At 33.1% G+C, this 25,267-nt stretch overlaps 3 protein-coding genes and 1 long non-coding RNA gene across 4 annotated transcripts; 1 reads left to right on the top strand and 3 right to left on the bottom strand.

Moving 5' to 3' along the window:
- Positions 1-422: 422 nt before the first annotated feature.
- LOC141691501 (uncharacterized) lies at positions 423-1,070 on the bottom strand. Its single transcript, XM_074496238.1, has one exon. The coding sequence runs from the start codon at positions 1,068-1,070 to the stop codon at positions 423-425; it is 648 nt and encodes a 215-aa protein (XP_074352339.1).
- Positions 1,071-4,681: 3,611 nt separating this feature from the next.
- On the top strand, positions 4,682-5,569 carry LOC141689205 (uncharacterized). Its single transcript, XR_012562287.1, has 2 exons — positions 4,682-4,946; positions 5,272-5,569. It is a non-coding gene; the product is annotated as an uncharacterized LOC141689205 (long non-coding RNA).
- A 3,948-nt stretch (positions 5,570-9,517) lies between these two features.
- LOC141691500 (uncharacterized) lies at positions 9,518-11,890 on the bottom strand. The gene is made up of 4 exons (XM_074496237.1): positions 11,469-11,890; positions 11,180-11,348; positions 10,638-10,880; positions 9,518-10,156 (listed from the first exon to the last, which is right to left on the bottom strand). The coding sequence occupies exons 1-4, from the start codon at positions 11,888-11,890 to the stop codon at positions 9,518-9,520; spliced, it is 1,473 nt and encodes a 490-aa protein (XP_074352338.1).
- A 222-nt stretch (positions 11,891-12,112) lies between these two features.
- Positions 12,113-12,943, bottom strand: LOC141691499 (uncharacterized). The gene has a single exon (XM_074496236.1). It carries the CDS (start codon positions 12,941-12,943, stop codon positions 12,113-12,115), a length of 831 nt encoding a protein of 276 aa, XP_074352337.1.
- Between the last annotated feature and the right edge of the window lie 12,324 nt (positions 12,944-25,267).

Below are 25,267 nucleotides of genomic sequence, written 5' to 3'. Positions count from 1 at the left end.
TCATCAAGCTCAGCAAATTTCGAACGCACTCCCGTCATGTGACTACTAGCTCCATTATCAAGGTACCATAAATTTGAATCCAAATTTGCTTCAAGTTTTTACTTTAATTTTGGCATCACGTTCCTTTTATCTAACAAAAACATTTTCTCTTGTTTTTCATCACACTCCATTAAAAGCAAAACAGGTTCATCATCTTCAATTTGAGTCAAATTTGCCTCTTGTCTTGATTCCTTCTCTCGTTTTGGTTTATGACATTCAGAATTATAATGTCCCAAGATGCTGCAATTGAAACATCTCACCTTGTTCTTGTCTCGGTATCCTTGGTTTCCTTCCTTGCTTCTAGTTTCAGCATCCTGCTTACCCTTCTGATTTTGTGACATTTTCTTCAGCCACTCCTCCCTAGTAAGCAACAACTGTCCATTCTAAGCTTCCCTTTTCATCCACTCCTCCTCTGTCAATAACAACTGACTACCCGAGATCTCCGTAGGCCCACGAATTCGTTCTTCATGAGCCTTGAGTCGTCCCAAGGTTTCTTCAACTGTCATTTCTTCAAGATTACCAAACTGTTCTATCATAGAGGCAATTTGAAGATACTTGGCTAGCACTGCCCTGAGAAGTTTCTTAACAACATATGATTCCTCCATTGTCTCACCCAAAACACGTATGTTTGTTACGATACCACACAGCCTTATACATAAATCGTCAATCTGCTCGGTTTCTTTCATGGTTAGAGACTCCAGTTCGGCTCTCAAGGTCTGCACCTTCGCCTTCTTCACTCTATCAGCCCCTACACACATGGTTTTTATGGCCTCCGAAGCCTCCTGTGGCGACTTCTTCTCTACTACGGATAGTACAATCTCCTCTGGAATACTCTGGTAAATTATTTCCAACGCCATTTTATCTGTACGAACCTCAACCTGTGACTTATTACCATCAGACTCAATTGCCTCCCACACACCTTGTGCCTCTATATTAACTTTCATCTTTAACGACCATGTCGTATAGTTGTTCTTTGACAGCATAGGATAATTGAGCCCCAGTGATCCCTCCTTCGACCTTGATACATCCATAGTTCCCTGTTTAGGCAAATACTTTGGCATAAACTACGAGGCTCTGATACCAGAATGTAGAACTTTAAATCTGATATTAGCAACGCACACACACACCTGTTTGCACTTTAAAACTGGAGAAAGCAAAACTTAATATGTTATTACCACAACACATAGAACTGGTTACAGGAAATGGTAATATAAAATGAATTAGCTAAAACTGATTCCTACAAATGAGCAACGTTTACTCAAAACACTCCTAAACTCCCCATGACTCTCCTAAAGAAACTGAGCCCACATAAGACTCGGTCTTTTACTAAAAACATGGCTAACAAATGCCATTATTAACAAACTACTAAATCAGCTAAATAAACTACTTAAGTTTAGATTAAAACCCAACAAGCCCACAATTAAAATCATATGAAAATTTATAAAACCGGTTACACACACATCAGCCCATGAAAATGGACTTACTGGTGTGAGATATCAGATAGCATTTAAGAGACAAGGAGATTGAATGATTTTCTAAACACCTCTCCATCAAATAAAAAATATATTGTAACAAAACTACTTAATAGCCACATTAAACAAAATTAGCTAATCCTTTTTGTACCATTGATAAATATTTATATTAGAAAATGAAGTATGATAAATTATCATTTACATATTTGAATTTTGATATAGTGATGTATCACCAGTACCCCACTATTATATTCAGGGATGAATATTAACATATATGATTAAAATTGATAAGCACAAAAATAAAAATTATGTCAAAAAGACTTTGCAATCACATCTCCCAGGATTGGATTAGCTCAAGTTTCAAAATTATTGAAACAACTGATTGCATTTACAAATCCTCAATAATATAAATAACCAATAATATAGAAGTAAATTGTACCACTAATTATCTTGAATTAATATGCATTTTTATTTCTATGAATACAACTGTTAAAAAACGAAATCTATATAATCTAAGGACTGTTCATGAAACATCATTATCTTAAAAAAATTAATTTCAATATAATGATGTACCATGCACATCCTCAAATTATATTGATTTGATAAACTATAACACATTTTTGTATACAAATTTAAATATTTTTAGACTGTCATTATATAACAGGTCTTCTTCCTATCATTCTATATAAAAATTCAAAAAAATGACACTCTTCGATTTGTAATTTGTGTATGAGGAACATAGATTGTGCACCTATTTATAGTAGAATAGAGGGATATGAAAAATAAGTCAATAACATGTACCATTGATTTCAAAGTATAACATATGTTTACAGGAAAACATATGTTTTCAAAGTATGAATTTTACATATATTTAAATATAATGTAGTTGTACTTTTTTTATAACAATAATAAAAGAAAATTTTTTTATTAAATATTATGCAATTTTAATTGATTTAAGTTATTTATATATTTAAAAATATATTATTTGAATATAATTCACAATGCACAATATAACTATTTTTTTTGATGTTATGTATAATGTAACTAAATAATAATGTCAAACACCCATTTTTAAATATTATACAATTTTGGATAGTAAGAGATTGTATATCCAAAAATAAATTATTTTAGTAGTACGCTGCACATTTTTATAAAAAAAGGATAAGGGAAAATATTAAATAAGTAGTAATATATGTATATGTATATGTATATTTATCGATAATTTATTTCTAAAGTGAAACAATGATTTTTAGATTATTAAGATATATGCATACTCATAATTTGTTGGTGGATTACCAAAATGACATTTGGGTTTTTCTGAAACCTGACTATAGAAGTGTCCTAATGGCCCAGTAAATGACTAATTGTTAATTGGCTCAATAGAATATTATTTTAATCTCTTTAGATATAAATTGAATAGTCCTCTAAGTTTGCAAAGTTATTTAATTTAAAATTTAATATCATTTATATTTCTTGATAAATGAAGATTTGAATGTTATTTAAAATCTTCCATATAAGTTATAGACATATGCCTACAATAACTGGATGCTCTATCGTATTTTGAAGTCTTAATTAATCAATGATATTTTTAACTATTTACTTGTCAAGCTTCTTTACGAGCTATATTTTAGTAATCATTGCCATTTTTCCATTATTTACTTTAAGGATTACCGTGAAGAAGTCTTGCATTATTTCGTCTAGTAGCTTTTTTATACAACTTAACACATAATTAATATAATATATATATTACTAATTAGATAATTAAATAAATATATAGGGATATTAATGTATGGCCAAGTCTTTTAATGGTCATATATACAGGAAAATAGTGATAACTTATGTAAGATTTTATCATGGTATTCACTACAAGAAAATAAGGTTAAATACAACTGATTTAAATTCGTCTGGGGTTAAATTCGACCGCAGGCGGTCGAATGCTTTGGACACGGCTAAATTCGACCAGCGTCGGTCGAATTCAAATGGTCGTATTTAGACGGTCGTATTTACAACCAATTTTAACTAAAAATAGTTGAAATTAAAACGGTCGAAATTAAATCGGTTGAATTTAGCCACTAAATTCGACCAATTTTTTTCAGTCGAATTTAGCCCCTAAATTCTACCAAAATTTTTCCGGTCGAATTTAGCCCTAATAAAAAAATGGAGGGAATTATTTGACACTCCTAAATTCAATCGATTTCAATCAAATTTTTATATTTAAAAATTGCGGGAAATTTACCCATACTTTTGAAATTTTCAATATGAAAGGTGAGGGGAATTTCCCTCCCTTTTCAGGACCAAACACTACGTAGTTGTGTTAGTCAGACTGATATTTGACTTTTAAAATTTCAAACAAAATAAAATTGTTTTGATCAGAAATTTTGGTTATATCACTAATATGTATATCTATCGACATCCATAAGGTTGGATCGATGAAATTTTCTTTTAAAAAAATTGAAACACCAATTCAGGATTAAACACTAGGTAGTTGTGTTAGTCAAACTCATATTTAACTTTTAAAATGACAAACCAAATAAAATTATTTTGATCTGAATCTTTGGTTATATCACTAATATATATATATATATATATATTATATCGACATAATATATATATATATATTATGTTTGTATTTTTTTTTGTATTTGTGTACTTTCTTATTCGTGTGCCAAATTTTTGAATCCAGATACTAATTATTTTTATCGTTTCGTATCGTATTCACCTGATGTGTACCAAAATTACCGACCGACTCTAGTTACAATGCACATTATTTATGTTTAATTGAAACCATTCAACTCCTCAAATTTATATTCACCTCATTCTTAGCCCTCGTTAATTTCACAATTTATTTAAACTAATAAATTTTCATTTTCTAACCTCGAATCCAATTCATTTTCTAACATATAATCCATATTTTTACAAAGAGTTTTTTAGAAGAGGAGAATTAAAAAAAATAAAAATATTGTAATATTTTGATAATTTTCCTTTAATTTGTTATATTTAATGATATGTTGGTATATGTAATAGAAGGATATATATATATTTCTTGACAAATATTCTATTAAAAATAATAAAATATATATATATATTTTATATATTTAAACAAAAAAAATTAATATCAATAAATTTATACTAAAGTACGTGTAATACTTTTTTAAACATGGTTGCTATTTTTTTGGAAATAGATTTTTGAGTGTTGGGGCGGGGCAGGTCTTTATAAGATAAACAAGATTAGTAGTACTTGGTAGTAATAGTTTCCAAGGCGACGGCGCATTTGATCAGGAGAGTGATGGTGAGTCTTGTGGTTGCAACCACCATCGACCCCGCCTCTGCCCTTCCCTCCATGCCTGGTTGGCACCTGGTCCCTCTCTTCAGGTCGCTCTCTCTCCTCTCTCTCTCTTCAATCTCTCTCTCTCGCTCTCTCCCCCCTTCACCGAGGTAAGCCCCTGCTCCCCGAGCTAACCCCTTTTTCTGATTTGTGTGTATATGGGTGTATGTATAATCATGTGGAAGTAGACGCGACAAAACTGCAGCAATGGTAGCATTGATAAAGCAAATTTCATCAATATTGTTAGCGCATTCAAGGTGTTTGATGGAATGTTTAGCAGAAAAAAGATATGGTTTTAGTGTATAATAATTGTAATCATCGGATTGTTCCAGCCACATAAGCTGGTTATGTTAACATTTTATTTTTATTCATTTATGTTTTACAAATTTTTGTCGTTTAAATTGCTGATGATATTGTAATAAATTGCCACAACAGCTTGCTTACTCAATATTTCAATACCAAAACCCAGATGGCATGAACGGTGAGCTGGTTTTAGTCAAGAATCAATACATGAAGCCTGACCGAGATGTGATACTCAAGCGCGGTCATGTCCATCAACCAAAGCCCAAGTCTAATGATGTTGCTGCTCTCTTTTTTTAAACTAGATGTTGCTGCTCTTTATCGGTTATCACGATAATCTTCTGTTGTTATTGGTTTTTTGTAATGGTGTTTTGGTCGAGTGGCCGGATTCTTGAACTTCATCGGAAGATAGAAATTTTCCTCTTTCTGACAATTTTTTTTAAATCTTGTTTTGGTTAATTCAACTGAATACAGTTGAATTTAGAATCGTATATTCAACTATATAAGGTCGTATTAAGCTCTGGGCGGGATTTTTAAAAATTTTCAGAAATTTAATTTTTATGAGCGGGATTTTTTAATTTTAAGTGAAAATATTAATTTGACCGTCTTCGGTCGAATTTGGGCGGTCAAATTTAAGCGGTCGTATTCATCCAGTCGTAATTAGCCGGTCGAATTTAGTTAAATACGACCGAACTCCTAAATTCGACTCCCATTATTACAACCGATTCAAAATCGGTCGAATTTATCTTAATTCGACCGCGCGCGGTCGAATTAAGCTAAATTCAACCGATTTTTTCCAGTCTAATTTAGCCTTTTTTCTTGTAGTGATTGTTGTTTAATCATAGAACCTATCTTGTGATTGTCGTGAGAATAGAGAAATCACTAATGATACATGTGTAGTCTTCAAAACATGTTTGACGCATTAATCATCTAAATGAGAGAACACCATCTTTTTATGTACAGTTGTAGCATGCTATTGAGTACTTGAAAGCCTTCTATGCCTAGGACTATGGAAAGCATATGATCCTAATGCCCTTAACAGTTATTAGGAGACTTTGAGGAGAGGAGAATGTGAAGTTGTTCGGCTTAGAGCATCGGAACAGGAATACATCTAGAGATATGCTCCTTATTATGAAAGGTGGGCTACAAATTAAGAGTCAAAAGAGAAAGCATTAGCAGATCTAAGCGATATAAAACATAAGAAACTTAAGAACCTCGAGAAAAAGCAATGTGAGCGAGGAGGACACCTAAGCTCTTGGGAGCAGATTGTTAAATGAAGGCGAGTGTTAAAATGGACTTATGTTTATGGATATTCTATGCCACCATAAGCATATAAGAAAATAGAACTATTTGAGTAACTACAAGGTGAGGCTGAGGTGGCTTTAGAAAGTCTCCATGATTAAGCAGAGTATAAGCTGCAAAAATAGTTTAGGGATAAGGTTAGCTAAGAAGAATTTAATGAAGTTTTCATAAGGAGCTTACAAATTTAACTAAGATAACTAGAAGATATTTTTTGAACATTCTCATAGGATTAGAAAATGGGCTATCTGAGAAGTTGATGCTACTCCAGTGAAAGAAAATCATGTCCACCTGATAGACGCCTGGCCGTGTCAATACTGTACTTCTCTGAATGATGGTGATCAAAACATGTGCTAAGGGTGCTTGGTGTGTAAAGGGGGCTTGAACAGAGATACCATTCAAGAATTTTGAGGTAAGAGTTTCGTCAAGGCAACGAGATAAAATATTTCTTATTTTTCAAGTCAGCTTAAGTTAAGAGATTTAGTAAGTAGTTGATACTGTTTCACTTGGTTTTTATTTTACCTTGAATTTCATATCACATAGATTTTATTTTCCTTATGTTAGACAATTCCTATATTTTAGCGTTTGATTGATTGGAATGTGAATGTAGTAGAATTTTTATGAAGTATTTTAAGTCTTCTACAACTCATATGAAAGTGGAGAACTACTTAGAGACTTATAGTATTATGTTATAAGTTGGGCAATGAAAAAAAATTAAAATAGTCGGGAAAATGGGGAATTTTGAAAATTGAACTCAGAACCTCTCACGCCCTAAGCGAGAATCATACAACTAGACCAAATGCCATCATGGGTGCAAACCAAAAAACAGTTTAGAACATCTCTATCACCCCCAAAAGCGGAACAAGTAACACAAAAAGATTTAAAGAATTCCATTGCTTGGTTTTTGTCTTTAATCCAAAGAGTTTCTGTCGGAGAACATTAATTTTGTAACAAACAACATTATTTTAGTAGCAAACACTTGTCTAGCACTACAAGAGAAATGCAATCAGACAACGGTTGAAAGACAACCGTTAAAAAAAATACCGTTGTCCTAAAAAATACAACAACGGTGAAATGATTTTTCAAAAAATACAGTTGTGTGAGCTTAAGAACAGACAATAGTTATCTATCAGTTCAAAAACTGTTGTCTTTGTTATCCCCTCCCATGGAATCAGACAACAGTGTGCAAACTAAATTGTTGTCTTAGAATACTAAGACAACACGCTAGAACTGTTGTTAAATAACAACCATTTCTCAGATTATGACGATGGTTTTGCTGCTTATGTTGTGTAATTTGGACAAGTGCTTATTCTTACCCTTGTCTCATTAAAAATCAAACAATTGTGCGTTTATACCATTGTTAAAAGGAAAGACCACAGATAATGGTGTTTTAAAGCATTATATTTATAAGATTTACACGACGGATTTATAACGCGTTGTCTAAACACCACACATTAAAAGATACTTTTAGAGGTTGTTTTGAATTATTTATTTTTCATTCTCCCTCCTATTTTAATTTAATCTCCCGCAAAATTTTAACAACTCAGCAGTTTACTTTTTTCATCTCTCAACTAATATACAACGGTTTGAGATGTAAAAAACTTGTTAGAAACTCAAACACGCAATGGTTTGGTTCTTCATGCATGTTGTCTAAACTCTAGGTCGAAGATGGTTTAATAGATTATTTATAAATTGTTGTCTCTGAGTAATGTTAAAATGAAAAAAATGAGTTTTATATATGTTAAATCCCCAGAAAATTAATCCAAAAGTAGGCAACCAATGACTACCTAACAAAATATCATCCAACCAATATAAACTAGCAAAAAACCCTCAATCAAGTTGGCAAATCAGAATACTTCCTCAAGTCAACAACTAATTTCAATTGGATAATTCACAAACTAAATTACTTATGAAGATGTTATGTAAGCTTACTTATCACACCCAACAAATAATTACTTATTGCAGAATTTCACTCGTCAAAGCAAGTTCACTTATGGAATTGTGATGGAAGAGATAACAACACGAGATGAAAGCAGTTATATATGTCCAGCTGGGCAAAGGGTGTTGCCAAGTGGAGGAGTAAGTGCTGATGGACCTCCGACAACCCTAAGTGGCACTGGCATTGACCGAATGGCATTCTTACAGGCTAATATAACAAGAGACAACACAAAGTTTGTCAATGGAGCAATTGTGGGTGAAAGAAATGTATTCCAGGTAAGAAAATTGATAAAAGTTCATAAATAAGTAAAATATCAAGAGTATTTCTTGAAGAAACTTGATGAGTTGATTTTAGATGATTACTGAGTATTTTCTTCCTCACTGTGTCTTTCTAATACCCGTGTTCTTGACTTTTTCTGCAGCTAGACCAGGGTCTTTTCATTGGCAGTAAGTTCCCATTTTTTAATCATCCCCAGCTGACTTGGACCAAATTCTTCCAGCTGAAGACAGTGGAAGAAGGTGCTGGTAACCCTCCACCCCCAGTAACAAGTTGTTGGCAGAGAAGAAGCAGGGTATCATATATTGAACACCTTATTCGATCAGAATTCCAACCAAAACCTTGACAAGTGACCAACTGTTTTAATTAGGCATGTCCATAAAACCAATAATGCAATCAAACAGGCTTTTCCACGAAAATGGGCAAAAACGGGCAACAATGAAATCCGGCTCAATAATCACATTGGTCACTGAAAGAAAAATAAAGAAACTGAACATGGTTACAAATTTAAGATTAACAGGGTTAATGGCCCATCAACACTATTGTCCAATAATTAGATGACACTGAATCCAACATATAAATGCTAGACAGTCCAAACTATCAGGAAAAAGGGAGCGATAAATTAGAAAATGACAAATTCCAGTATGATAAATCATTTATAAAAAATTAAACAAACCGCTAACTTCATATATATTAAAAAAATAATCGTAATTGACACTGATTAATTAAAAATATCAAATTTTGGTAAATAATAATTCGAGAAATAAAAAAAGATTTACGAAAAAATAAATTATAGAAGGAAGAGAGGCAACTCATGCTGGGGTAATTTTCTAGACAATTTAACTTAAAAGAAGGTAATTTTTACCATCATGGGAGTTGAATCCATTCATCTTCGTCCCGCATATAACTGGCTTTTTCCTCATCAAGTTCGTCAACATTGGGAAATATTGGCAAGTGCAGCTCATTCTCAAGTTCTATTTCTACTGATCCATCATTTTCATCGTCACATTGTTCATAACAGTTCTTTTCCCGTAATTTCAACATGACATACCAATGTTTTTCAAGAGGATCATCAATATAACAAACCTGCTTAACATGTTTCCCTAGCACGAACGGATGATTTACGAAACCTAATTTGTTCAAATTAACAATTGTATATCCCATGTCATCTACCTTAACCCCCTGGTTCATATCTACCCAATTACAACGAAATATTGGGACTCTAAATTTGTTATAGTCCAACTCCAATATACTTGTTATAACTCTATAGTAGGTCTGTAAAGTATGTTCAATATTCTTCTCCTTACCCTGTACAAGCATTGTATCTGCAATGACACAGACACCACTACACTGAACTTGTCGAGTGTCATCACGCTCCTTGGTGCTAAACGTAACACCATTGATTCTATATCCGCTAAATATAGGGACATTCTTGTTGGGCCCTTCAGCAATCCACCTTATCTCCTCAGGTATGTTTTTATGGTCATCCAACAATTCTGATTCAATCTATTTAAAGCAAATTGATAAATATTAATTATGATGTTTGCTTGAATAAACAAATAACAAATACATTTACCAGAAAAATATAAACTAGGCCTATTTATGATGTTTTTATTCAAATAACAATTATACCTTTTTCCTGAACCATTTCTAAAATTCTGCATTTTGCTTGTTTTTAAGCCAGACATCATCATTTTCATGTTGTTGGTATCTTGTCATCAAAGATGCCATATGCTTGCTGTGAAAAAAATCACTTTCTTTAGTATATTAATCAAAGTGCAGAAAATAATGAAATAACACACACTTAAATATCACTAACTTACTCAAAATATGGTCTAATGTTAGTTATATTTTGGAGAAAACACAAATGTGCTAGATGCAAGTCCTCATCGCTCGGCTTTATCAATGGCGCACCAGATAGAGGTCTTGCATTCTGCTCATATTTTGCATTTTGAGACACTCCTATGGTAGATTTTTCAAAATTCACCAAACACTCCACCGCCTCTTCGGCAATATATGCCTCAGCAATACACCCTTCGGGATGAGCCGGGTTCCGTACATATCCTTTAAACGCTTTTAGATATCTCTCGAAGGGATATATCCAACGAAGGAATATTGGCCCACAAAGTTTAACCTCTCTCACGAGATGAACTGAGAGATGGATCATCACATCAAAGAACGAAGGGGGAAAGTGCTTTTCAAGCTGGCACAATGTTTCCACTAACTCACTCTGCATTTTTTCCAACTTGTCTACATTGATCACTTTACTACAAATTGCCTTGAAGAAAAGGCAAAACCTAATAATTGTACACCTGGCTTGTTTTTGTAATACTGATTGAATTGAGATTGGAAGCAAATGATGCAATATCGTGTGACAATCATGAGATTTCATTCCAACAAGCCGAAGATTTTCCATGTTTACAAGATTCTTAATATTTGAACAAAATCCATCTGCCAACTTCATTTTAAGAAATGATGAGCAAACTATTTTTTTTCTGCATGCGTTAAGTTCTATGATACAAATGGTACCTTTTCTTTCTTTCCAGGAGTCTTTGGTCTCAGCTCCGTTCTTATTCCCATTTCAGTCATATCAAGACGGACAGATTCCCTATCTTTTGTCTTCCCCGGAATATTTAGTAAAGTTCCAAGCAGGGCTTCGCATATATTTTTCTCGATGTGCATCACATCGAGAACATGCCTAACTGGCAAAAATTCCCAATACTCAAGTTGGAAGAATATTGAAACCTTTTTCCAAACTGGTCGAGGTTCACCTTTCTTCCATCGTGGTTGCCGTTATTTCTTTCCAAATACATGGGACCTTAAATGTTGTACTCTTTGAAAAACCTCTTCTCCGGTTAATGGAACAGGGGCGACCCCCTTCTCCACAGTGGTGTCAAAAGCTGATTTGTGCCTTCTATAAGGATGATTACGGGGCAACCATCTTCGATGCCTCATAATCACCGTCTTATGGTAATTAACCAACCTAGTAGCTTTTGTTTCATCAATACAAATAGTACACACATTATACCCTTTAATAACATTTCCTGACAAGTTCCCTAAGGAAGGATAATCACTTATTGTGCATAATAAAATGCCCCTAAGCATGAAAGACTCTTTCTTATAAGCGTCGTACATTTGTTTCCCACGCCACAACTCATGCAGATCTTCTATTAGTGGTTGAAGGAACAAGTCGATATCATTTCCAAGCTCAGTCGGTCCAGATATTAACAAGCAGAGCATAATATACCTTCTCTTCATACAAAGCCATGGAGGAAGGTTATAAATTGATAGCAAAACAGGCTAGCTTGAGTAATCAGTACGGTTTCCATGAAAAGGATTGAAACCATCGGAAGATAAATCTAATTGAAGGTTTCTAGTCTCTGATGCAAAGTCAGGCCATTTTTGGTCGACATCCTTCCATGTTATTGAATCAGCTGGATGCCTCTTTTTACCATCCTTTTGTCACTCGGTTTCATGCCACGTCATGTCCTTTGTAATGTGAGGTGTATTGAATAAATTTCGTAATCTTGGTATCAGCGGGAAATACCATAGAACTTTAGCAGGGACCCCTTCAAGTTCATCTCCTTTTTTGTTCAATTTCCATCTAGAGGCCTTACATACGCGACAAATAGTATGTTCTTCATCTAAATTGCCACGGTATAAGAGACAATTATTCGGACATGCGTGTATCTTTTCATACTCCATTCCTAATGCACATAAGGTATTTTTTGCTTCATTGAAGGAAGAAGGGATCTTGTTGCCTTCCGGAAGTAAAGAGCCAAGTAATAATAGAATATCACTAAAACATGAATCAGACATACCATGCTTCACTTTCAAGTTGTATAACTGGACCAGAGCTTTCATCTTAGTGTACCTCTCACATCCAGTATAAAGAGGTTGATGTTCACCTGTAACATGGTTAATGAAATCAGAAGTGTCGGTTTCGTCGGAACTTTCATCAGAAGACATATCATCGTCGTCGTCCTCGTCACGTTCACCCATTCTTGAGGTGCCTTGATTGATAGATTCCGAAGTGTCGGTTTCATTAGAACTTTCTACAGAATTATTCTCCCCGTGCCATATCCAACGTGTATAAGTTTGATCAATACCATTTTGAAAAAGATGGTTTTTAACTATCTGCGCTCTCCATGATTTACTATGTGCGCAGTTTACACATGGACAACTGATATTTTCTGCATTATAACCATTCTCAAATGCAAATATTAACAAATCTTCCACCCCTTTTTTGAATTCTTTTGTTCTTCTATCCGCTTTTAACCATGACCTATCCATCTTTTAAAAGTCTGAATAGAACCCCAAATTCAGACTAAATTATGAAATCTTTATATTTCCCCAAAATCTTTATAACTGAACCCTAATTGAAGTAAAAAAAACATCAAAATGAATTCAAAACAGAGGACTTATATAACCCAAATGCATAAATTAAAGTACTTACCTGTCCTTATAACTTCTTAAAAATGAATTGTGAAGTCTTTATATTTCCCCCAAATCAATATGAACCCTAGTTCAGAATCACAAAAAAATGAATTCATCAAAATGAATTCAAAAGAGAGTACATATAAACCCGACTTCATAAAATACTGTACTTACATGTTCAAGTGTGAAAATAAATTTAAAACCCGAGTTCTTTATGTCTTGGAATCTTGATGTGACATGGATTTAATATCTTGATTTGAGGACTTGAGGGTATGAGCATGATTTTAAGCATAGATTTGAGAGTATTAGCACGAATTTGAGCATAGATTTGAGAGTGTTATGGATTTGAGAGCACATGAACATGGATGAATGGCCTAACTACCAAGTAAATAAATGTGTTCTTGTTCCGACAGATACATATGTCTGAACAAATATATGTCTGAAATAAGAATATCGAATTTATATTACACGAAAAATTGTGAAGTTGTTCTTTAATAGATATTAGTGTAGTTTGAATCGTTTAGAATGTCTTTATTATTATTTTCAATTTCAATATTTTTTATATTATTAGTGTTAAACGATCGGTAAATAAATCATCTAATTAACTTTAGTTTGTTATTTGTTTTTACAACTTGATCGTATCGACAATTGGGAGTTCCGAACTATATATTGTTTTACACATTGGTGTTTTTGAAAAACTATTGCCCAACACTAGATTAAATAGTTGTTTTGTAAACTGTGACATATAACTCACTAGCGATAAGTTTGATTTTTGGAGTTGATATCCCCTGTTTATCGATATTTTCTAAATTTGTAAATATTTTCGACGATCCAATTGTACGGATGTTTAAATCACCCTTTCAATGATCCAAACATATGGATGTGCTTCGAATATGAATATGATTATCATATACAATATTGATACCTTTTCTAGAAAAAGATGTTCCGATGTGTTTTTATATTAATCGAATCTTTCTTATTAAGCATATTCATCAATTATTCTAAACATTATACTTTAAACCTTATCTTAACCCCGAATATTTTTTTTTATTGTAGGTAACCCGCAGCCGCTACCCTTCAGGTGCGCACTAGGTAAACCCTACGGGCTCACGCAATAGCCTGCAAACCACGTGAACCAAGGTAAACCGTATTTAGCGACATACTCTAACTCAGGAGGCATAATTATAAATTCTCCTCCCGTGGGATTCGAACCTGTGACCAAGAGGATACTTATCCCCTCTTTAACCAGCTGAGCCAACCCTTGCGGGCAACCCCGAACAATTTAGAAAATTACTCTTTCAACTACTTTGTTAAACTAATTTGTTAAGCCCTAGTGATCCTTATATTGTAACCGTAACCCCTTATAAGTCACCTTATCAGTTGACCCTACTTATAAGTTGAATTTACGACTTATAAGCTGATAAGTTGAATGTTAGTAACGACGTACTTTGTTCTGAATATATTTTGATTTTTCCTTCTTCATCAACTTTATTTTATAAAGTTATGTTTCAAGATGTCAATCTAATCAAAATTCATTAATTTTAATTAGATGTTGAATTGTTGAATTATGATTTTAGTGAAAATAAATGTAAAGCTATTTTATTGAAAGCTGAAAAAGACTTTCATTCATAAGAAAAAAGAATTACTATCGTTGGGATCTGATTCAGAACAAAGTACGTCGTTACTAACATTCAACTTATCAGCTTATAAGTCGTAAATTCAACTTATAATTATTAAATATTAAAATTAAGGACATACGGTTTTAGTTTCAGTTTTGGCCAAAAAATGTCCCGAACCAAACCGTGCTCCACCCTAGTTACAACTCCATCTTTAATTATTTTAAAATTTTACAAAGAGAAACTTAATATTCTTAATTATTATTTGTTTAATAAATTTTTTTTTACAAACGTCTCTGTTAGCGTAATCTACGGTTGTTTATAGTAATATTCTTAATTATTATTATTATTTGTTTATAGTGATTTGATCAAAGTGTTCGAATCAGATTATCGAACTTTTAAGGTACCAAAAAATTGACTTTTATGGATTACGTCAAATGTTTTATCAACATATGTGCACTCGCAAACATCGAACATTTAAAAATTAAAAGTTTTACAATAGATTATTCTTATTTTTGTTTCAGATTATAGACAACGGTTTAGGACAAAAAACTCTTGTTGGAAAATATATGAGACAAAGTTTTGTGTAAGAAACCGTTACACGACTACTATTTAAATAATATAGCATACGATAACGGTTTCCTGTAAGAACCGTTATGTGATAGTTGATCTTACAACAGTTACTATATCTCCAAATATATGGATAATTTATATATATTTTAATTTTTGATTTTAGGTTTTAAAAAAATTGAATAATAACAGATTTTGTTGATCGTTGGATTAAACCAGATCTGTGTCTAGGCCGTTGGTTTGAACTGAATTTTTTTCATTTTCCCTCTCTTATAAATTTCATCTCCCCCCTTTATTTTTTTAGTATCCCCCCAAAATATCCCCCCAAAAACTTTACTCCTTAACAAAATTCTTCCCCATCAGTTACTCCTCGTCATAACTCCCCAACCCACTTCTTCCCCATGAGTTACTCTTCTTCACGGTGATTTTCTTCACACAATCTTCTTCCTCTTCTTCACACAATCTTCTTCCTCTTCTTCCATTCGATTATACTGGTATGTTTCTAATTCAATTAGGGACCGTAAAGCCCTCATCTATATTTGGGGGGTTTTGATTTTTACATGTTTTTAATAAGTTTCTAAAATGCCATTCAATTTATTTGGGTTTTTTTGATTTATTTTACAGCTCTAAAACCCTCTTCAATTTATGTTGGGGTTTTTTATTTTTAACTCAATGTTTTATGAGATTTAAATGTTGCATGCAATGTTTATGGTATTATGGAGTGTCTTAGCTTTGTGGAATGTTGCATGCAATGTTTGATGGTATTGTGGAGTGTCTTTGCTTTGTTTTATTATGTAAATTTTGCATGCAATTGTGGAGTGTTGAGTGTTGATGATGAAACCCCTCGTTTTAAACTGTAATTATCTCATGATGAAACCCCTGGTTCTTGCTATTCTCTTATTTTTTGTTCCAAATGGATATTAACAGGGTGCTAATTTCTGTTTGAAATCTTGTAACTGTGCTAATTTCTTGTTTTTTGTTTCATGATTATATTCATTTCTGAGATGAAATTACTGGTTTGTTTCTTATAACTCTCTGCAGTCGATTAGTTAGTTGAATGTGCCTTGTGCTACTGTCCTATAATAAATGGATAATTTATCTTTATTCACATGCCGTAAGTTGTACGATTATAAGCTAGATTTTATTTTTGGTTGAATGTTTGTGTGTGTATATCTCAGGTTAGTTTAGGCACTCAAAGTGTGCATTTTAAGTAAAATTTATAATACGCTTTTAAGTTGGAAAGTTAAGATATCTCAGATGGTTATTCTTTTGTTGTTTTTAGGTTCTTTTACCTGTAATGTCTTTGAGTTTTATTGAGTTTACTGTCATGTTAATGTTGTACTTATTCCTTGTTTGTCTCCTTTATAGGTTATGGCTACTCCAAAGAAGAAGACCAAGGCAGATAAGGGAAATTTGAAAAAGAAAACGTCTCACAAGAATGGGTTCAAAAAGACACGATCTTCACCCCATCCAAGGATAATGAGTGTGCTAAGGGCTTTAAGAAAGACAAAGTCCACGAATAGCGAGAACTCCACTCCATTGAGTTCTCCCCCAAAAACTGTGAAGAAGGCCATTTCTGAAAACTTACAAAAGAAAATATCAAAGAAAAGAAAACAAGAAAAAGTTGTTACCAAACCGGACAATACTCAAGGACTAAAACTATAGAAGCGAGGCTGTGTAACGATGCACCGAATTGTGAAATGCAAGATCCGAGAGATCAAACTTACTGTGTCTTTTAATGCAAAAGGAGAGCCATATGGTGAAGAAGGTAAAGAGATGCAATCATATATTGGAGTTTTGGCAAGAACCAAAACCCCGATCTGGCATGATTCTTGGAGATGTGTTCCTAAAGAGACAAAGACAAAAATTTGGGACTGTGTGCAGGTAAAATGAATATAAATAACTTCCATCATTTTAACTTTTATTTTTATTATATGTTCTTCATTAACTAGCACCTTTTAACTTTAAATTTGTTGGTATATGTACGTAGATGGCTTATGTTGTACCTGAGTCTGCAAAAAAGTTGGTATTCAGATCGGCCGGGGCAAAATGGAGGGAATTTAAATGTCGGCTGACCAAGTACTATATTCTTCCTTATCTGGATCAACCTCAATTTTTTGCACATCCTCTTGCAGATTTTACTTTTATAGAAAAATCACACTGGGACATATTTGTTGTTGATCGCACGTCGCCTGAGTTTCTGGTATAATTCTACTTAGCTTTATTCATTTTAATATTTACTTACTTATGATCTTCTAACCTTATTGCTGCTTTTTATGAAGAAAATTCATAAAGAACAACAAAAAAGAAGGAAGCTGAGTAAATATCCACATCGAACGTCTCGAAAAGGTTATGCTAATCTCGAGAATGAATGGGTTAGTGAAATGAAACAACATGCACATTTTTTGCTTCATATTAATTTTACAAGCATGTTTATGTTATTACTAAGGTGATCATTTACATGTAAATGTAGACTGAATCTCATCCAGATGCAGAGGAAGTAGATCGGTCGGACACTTGGATCCTAGCAATGATGGACGAAGATGGTAATTTTTTAAATGATGAAGTTGCAGAAATAGCTAAGGAAATTGTAAGTTATTAATATAATTGTCCATTCTTTTTGATGCACATGTTTGTGTATTTTTTAATAAAGAACTGAAGTTTCAAAAGTTAAATTTTAATAAATTATATACACATGAAGCCTTTCTATAGTTTTTTTTTCTATTACAATGTATAATTCGAATTAGTGGTCTTTAGTTTAACTTAGGATTTGTTTGTATGCCTTTACTGCTAGTAGCATGTTGATTGTATCATCTTTAATATTAGTAATTAATTATATATTTTAATAATCCCATGTTCACTAAGAGAGTCAAATACACATGTTTACATTGAAAATTGGTTCATAATATTAAATGTCTAGATTTTGTATTCTGTATTGGTTAATATTTTATTTTAACATTTTTTAGCCTTGGATTAGTTTGTCAATGAATGTACTTACTAGGTCCCCTGTACCACCAAGTAAACTAAGTTGTCTCTTGTGCTTGCAATTGAATCTATTAAATTAAATATATTAAAGGATGAATGTGCTTATAACTAGTAAAAACAAATTGGTGTTAGTTGTGTAATATATTAATTAAAGGATGAATGTGCTTAAAGGATGTATGTGATTATGGTAAAAAATGTTACTGAATTTTTTGTAGAAAAAGATGAAGGAGGAGGTTAAGGAAGGAAAACTTAAAGTTGAAGGTACTAATGATGTGTTAACAATGGCGCTCGGTAAGCCTGAGCACGGAGGCAGAGTACGTGGTCAGGGAATTCATGTAAAGCAGTCGGTTTATTTTGATCTTCCGAGGGAAAAAAAGCGAGGACAATGGAAGAAAGGGTACGTGAGGCAATTCAAAAGTACATGGCAGAGGAGACTCCAAAAATTATTAAAGAGAGAGATGCATTTTGGGCTGCTGAATTTGAAAAATACAATGCACATTCATCGAAAAATGGTGTACAACATGATGGTAGTCCGAAACCAAATTCCCAGCAGGCAAGCTATCACTCTAAGGGTGGGGTTGATGTGGATGTGGATGTGGATGTAGGTGTTCATAAAAATGTGACATTGATAGATAATTTGTTTGTGGATTTAGCGGTGGAGCTTGAGGATAATAAAAAGGTGGCGGGTGAGGATGATAATGGAAGGGCTGTTGAGGAAATGAAAGTGGATTCTTCGGATGGTTCTGTATGTCGATTGGCTGTTGGATCGTTGAGCAACATTGTTGCTTGTGCAACAATTGATGAAGTACGCGTTCCCGAAGGACATGAGAAGACTATCCATGGAGTAAGTCTTGGAGAAAAGAATGCAAGCGTGTCTATCATTAAAGTCATTCAAGGAGATGCTAAGATTCTCTTCCCTATCGGGGATGAAATTTTTACTGTTCAAGAAGCCATGGGAACTTTTATTGCGTGGCCGAGAAACATGATAATTGGAGGAAACAATAGCAGTACTTCTCATGTTTTGGCCGCCAAGGTCAGAATGCTTTTTTAGTATGGTTAATATATGTACTATGTGTTTGTTTAGTCTGTTTTTTTAATTACTTTTATTTACAATTGTTTTAGAAAACCGAGAAAGCCCGTGCTAAGAAAATGAAGAAGACGTATAAAGTAATTAAAGATGTTGAATCAGAGCTTGTTGTTCAAATTGGTCCGAATTATCCTTCTGCAATGAAACGTTTGTGGACATGGGCAAAGGAAGCCTTGAGTGGTGGCCGAACAATTTCTTTTGAGCTAAGCAAAGAAGCATTTGGATTTACAAAGAAGCAAATCATGTTCTTATCTAATATACATGCAGTGTGCTCTGGAGGTGAAATGGCCGGCTCTGTCATTTGCCTTTTTATTCAGTAAGTTTTTCATTCAAAGTTTTTTTTCGGAGTATGTAGCTTTGGAATAAATATGACAATCATTACTAAGGACTGCTTAATTTAATTTGTAGCTTCTTGAATGAATATGTGAAGAAGCATAAGATGGTCAACATGATTAGTTTTGTAGATCCGGGAACAATCGGTGCCATTGGATGTGGTAGTACAGTGCAGAGGTCGCGTGAATTGTGTACAAGATTTAAAGTTTCTAGGAAAGGGCAGCATTTTCTGCTGCCGTACAATGATGTGTAAGTATTTTTACTATCCCAAGCTATTAAGCTGTTAAGCCTTGCCAGTTTTTTATTAATTTTTTTCAAGAATTTAGCTTTTATTTTTAAGGAATGGGTTCAATTGTATAGTTAAACTCGATAATATTTGTTGTTGAAATTTATATTAATTGCATTGGTTCAGTATAAATGTAATCAAATGCCTTGACAGTTTTGAAGTTAATATAAAAGTAATCAAATGCCTTACAATATTTAATTGATTTTGTTACTAGATGTTAGGTTTGTTTCTAAGACGGGGGAAATTGTATAGTTCAACATCATAATATTTGAAGTTCAAATTTGATGATAATTATATAGGTTCAGTTTTAAAATTGATTTATTTACCGGAATTTAAATTTTATCAGTATGAGCCTTCAATTTTTGATGTTATACCTGATCATGTTTATTACAGTAAATTACACTCTACTAGTATCACATTTTGGATTATTTTTTACAAATAGTGAGTTTAAATAATTTTTAGGTTGATTTTAATTCAATAGAAATGTAATTTTTTTTGATGATATTTCAGTTGTTTGGGTGACAAAAAAGCATCAAATTTAGGCTTTACTATTTAACAAGCACCTCTGTTTATTTTTCGTAGCGACCACTTGACCCTGACAGTTGTCAATCGAGACGCAGAGGTAGTCTACTATATGGACCCTCTTAAATGCCGAATTGCAAATGGAGAATGGGTGGATGTTGTCGACAAGTAAGAGTTCACCTTATAAAATTTGATTATTAAGTCTTGACTTATAAATCTTGTCTGACCATATTTTGTAGTGGTTATTTTATGTTTTGATATATCTCGTTTTGGTTGTAGTGCCATTAAAATGTACAAGGAGGATTTGAAAAAGGTTCCGAAGAAGAAAGTATTGTGGGAGAACATGGCGGTATTTATTTATTTTTGTGATCATATATTAATTATGTTATTAAAGGAGACTGGATATTTTAAATGAATTTTTGTTTGGTATTTTAGGGAGTTCCAGTGCAGATCGGGAACAAGGATTGTGGCATGTTTGTGATGTGATACATGATGGAAATCATTCATGATAAGGAGCTGGACTTTGCTAATAAGGTGACAATTGACTATCTGTGGGCCTTTTCATCCACTTTGTATTTACTTTTATAAGGGCAGAACATGCTACTTATACAAAATTTTTGATGATTTTTCAGTGGTTGCGTAGATCAAACATGGTTTACACTGACGATGACATCAACGAGATCACGGTTGAGTTTGCAAAATATTTTATGAAACATTGTGCAAGCTAGGTCCTCGCCTTTCTTTTCTTTTGAACTTATCGTAAACTGGATGTTTTATGTATGTAGTTGGTGATAAGTAGACTCGTTTGAACTTATCGTATGTTGACAAGTAGACTCGTTTGAACTTATCGTATGTTGACAAGTAGACTCGTTTGAACTTATCATAAAGTGGATGTTTTATGTATGCAGTTGGTGATATATGTAGACTTGCGATAATGTATTTTGTGTTTGGTGGATTGCTGGAAGTTTGGTAGGTAGATCTAGTTTTTTTGGATTGTTGAACGGATGGATTATGGTATGGTATGGATTATGGTATGGTAGTGAATTGGTTTTGTTTTGGATGGGGCCTAGATTATGGTATGATTTTGTTTTGGATTATGGTATGGATTATGGTATTTTTATTTTGGCAGGGGCCTATTTTTTGTGGTCTTTTATGCAGCTGGTTTTAATTAAATATCAAATTGATATGCAAAATGCATATACCTAATAAGATAATGGTTTTTTAAAACAAAAGTAAGCATTGTATCATTTTCGGACAACGGTTACCTCAAGTACATAATTTTGTCAATATATAAGTCATTGTCTAAACAACAATTCAATAACACCAGTTAGTTATTAACTGTTGTTTAAACTATGAAGACATGACTTAGAACACAAAATAAAAAGAATTGGTTTAAAAGGTTTTACACAACTGTTGCTTTGAACAAACCATTGCTTAAATAATAAGGCATTGGTTTTGATCTTTTTCTTGCCATTGACTCACTGTTGTCTATTACTTAGTAAACTGTTGTGTTACAAATGTTTCTTCAATGGTTCGCGAAAAGTAATCCGTTATATCTTTTGCATTATAACACCACCCTGAAACTGTTGTCTAAAAGATACTTATATTACTACCTCTGAAAATAACTATTGTTGTTCTGTTATATAAATAATAGATGGATAAAATAACTGTTGTTTGGAAAAGATATTTAAAATTGGAAAGAAAATTTAGAACTTTCTCTTGACGTAAATAAACCGTTGTTTTTTACTAAGAAAACTGTCATGTTAAAAATGTTCCAACAATAGTTTTTCTAAAACAACCGTTGTGTCATCCAGATTGTAACCAGTGTTAAACATTGTTGTTAAATCTCCCTTATTACAATTGTATTAACAACCGTTGTCCAACCTTCGATCACACGAGTGTTCGATAGACAACGGAAAAACTACCTTTCAGACAAAAAAAAATAGTTGTATGATTGCAAAAATGTTGTAGTGTAGCCATCTCTCCAATTTTGATGTATTGATTATAGTTTCTCTTATAATTCACTGGAACTACACTTACCTCATACCTCTTTGTTTCTAACTGTTAGCTCTGGCCCGGGGGTCAAGCATATTAGAATCTATAATATTATTATAAATTACAATTGAATATAGACATTAAGAAATTGATTTTTAATGAGGAGCCGAAGAGCTGCAAACGGCCACCACATCTCGAACCACAAATGGATTAAGCTACCAATCCACTTCGAACACGTTCATTTAATATAAACAGCAACCTCCTTAGACTACAGATGTCCAATTCCCTGCTCACAATTGAAATTATTATACATGTAAATGGCGACATACTATTATTACATATTCGTATAGTCTTAAATGGAATCCATCAATTTTATATTCTTTTTTATTATTTAATTTCATATCCAGAATCGCTAGAAAACGCATACATAATTCAAAGTATAAAGGAATATACGGGAGGGTGTTAATTAAAGTTAAGAAACTATAAACATAATGTTATACAATTTATGCATTCAGTCACATATATGTGCTTCTTCGGTGTTTTAACCAATTTTTTTAGAGAATATTTTACATGGACCATAAGTATAAATTGGTCTTGGTCCCTATGGATTACACTGAAGGCTAGAGCAAGAGTGAACCTGTGTAGTTTATATAGAATGCTTCTCCATTGGTTCCATCACAACACTTGCAAAGAAATCCCAATATTCCCTATAATTTCAAGTTACCTACTCTATTCATTGTATCATTGTTAGTCCCTACCAATACAACAAGAATTACATAAAGGGGGCGTTGAATGTAATTCTGGCTACTTTTTGAGATAAATGAAAAATGGTTCTAACTTAATAATATATAAGTTTTTGATTTGCAAAGTGCGGAATGAAGAGTTGGATAAATAAAAACACAAGTCTTTCAAAACTTTCTAGTTGATTTGAATGTATCCACTAGATATATATATATATAGATATATATCAAGAGAAACCTGTGAAGCTTTAATAGCTCACAGCTGCTTACAAATATGAATAACTAAACTTACAGATAAATGCTACAGGATTCAGCTTACATTTATTTTACTGAGAATGTATTTGCTTAGTCTTATTATTGTTCTACTTGCTACTCTTGGTTTATATATCACCAAGATTACATAGTAATAAGACAAGCTAATAAAACAAAACCTATCAAGTCTAATACCATGCTGCTTCACTATTCTATTCCAGCATCTTTGAATATCTTCATAATAGAATGGAAATGGTAATGCTTCTTTGTTCTCAAAAAACCCAGCTGAATAAGCTGCCACATTCCTTTTGAAAACACTCGACACATGTGAATATGTTATCACTGTCAACAGATGTTTGAATTGATCATTCATCGGGCACATGATTATCATCTGTCGGGTTGCCTTGTTGATCATTCGTCAGGTAGCTATTTGACACTTGACTTTATTTCATTTATGCAGAATTACAAGACATCTTATATTTAGAATTAATCAACCTATTTTGCATATCTAATTAAAGTCAACATGACTTATATGCTACAACAGAATCTATACAAAAGTTTTTGCAGAAATGTGCTACATGTCTTATTGTTACATAAGCTACTCACTCGATGGATGTCAAATCATCATCCGTCGGGACTATATTGAGTCATCCGTCGTGACTATATTTGATCATCCGTCGAGTGCTACATTTTTCACTAAGTTGAATCTACTAAGGTGTTTTGTTAATGTAATCATCAAGTTCACAACATATTCCCAATAATCTCCCCCAATATGAATCTACTAAGGTGTTTTGTTGAATCTACATTTTTCACTAAGTTGAATCTACTAGAATTGTAGCCATAAATTAAGAGAAACTTGATGATAACAAAATACTCTAAAAATATAAATTTAAAAAGTAATAGATAAAACTAAAAAAGTGATGTAGTAGTTACTATATAATTTACAAGAAAAAGTGTACAAAGATTTGGTCACAATCATTTTCAAGGTGCTCCTCTTGTCTGAGCAGATTGATCTATTTCCTTGATTGTCTAGATTTCTTCCCAAGCCTCCTATTGTTTTCTTCTATCTGATTTTGGAGCTGTTTGTGGAATTCAAGTTCATCAGATTCTGAAAGTTCTAGCATTCCTTGCATTTCCAGAAGGGTTTCATTGCTAGAGATGCTCAACTGGTCTTCTAATCTGAAGAATCTTCCAACTTCCTTATCATCCATGAATTCCATCAGCTAGTAGGGCCTTAGATGCACTCTACTCCCTGTATAAGGAATAGTTAAAGTCTTTGGCAGTGCATCTTTGGCTCTAATACTCCTCAGTTCTTCAATCTTCTTTAGAACTAATCTTCTATTTGTTACATTGAATCCATAGTTCTTTTTGAAGGATGAATAAACTTTTATCAGTACATATTGGCTCTCTTGAAGAATCCTGTGAAGTGGCCATGGTATCTCTTTTCCTCCCTTATACTTGAATACTAACCTTTCAGGCAGATTCCTGTAAGCAACAATTCCTCTAACTTCTTCCAGTTCATCTAGATAGAGATTTAGATAAGAGAATTCCCTTATGTCACAGATGTACATGATATCTCCCTTGTTGACCTTGGTTTAAGATTTGGTTAGGGACTTGGATCTGAGAGTTGAGGGATTTACTTTCTTGACTGCTCTGGTCTTTGTCTTCTTTGGCTTCATGAGATGAGGTAGATTGAGTTCAGGAATTGGTAGACTATCCCAGTCTATTGGCTTATCCTTTAGAATGATAGGTTCACCATTGAAATTCTTGGATGGATCTATCTTGAATTCTTAA

The sequence above is a fragment of the Apium graveolens genome, chromosome 10, assembly GCF_009905375.1.
Source record: "Apium graveolens cultivar Ventura chromosome 10, ASM990537v1, whole genome shotgun sequence".
Lineage (NCBI taxonomy): Eukaryota > Viridiplantae > Streptophyta > Magnoliopsida > Apiales > Apiaceae > Apium > Apium graveolens.
This window is presented reverse-complemented; position numbering and strand designations above follow the sequence as displayed.

Coding starts and splice junctions, on each gene's coding strand:
- LOC141691501 (XM_074496238.1), bottom strand. CDS start 1,070: ATGGATGTATCAAGGTCGAAGGAGGGATCACTGGGGCTCAATTATCCT.
- LOC141691499 (XM_074496236.1), bottom strand. CDS start 12,943: ATGGATAGGTCATGGTTAAAAGCGGATAGAAGAACAAAAGAATTCAAA.
- LOC141691500 (XM_074496237.1), bottom strand. CDS start 11,890: ATGCTCTGCTTGTTAATATCTGGACCGACTGAGCTTGGAAATGATATC. Junction 11,349..11,468: donor CAAAGAGTACAACATTTAAG/GTCCCATGTATT, acceptor TTTGCCAGTTAG/GCATGTTCTCGATGTGATGC. Junction 10,881..11,179: donor CTCCTGGAAAGAAAGAAAAG/GTACCATTTGTA, acceptor GAAAAAATGCAG/AGTGAGTTAGTGGAAACATT.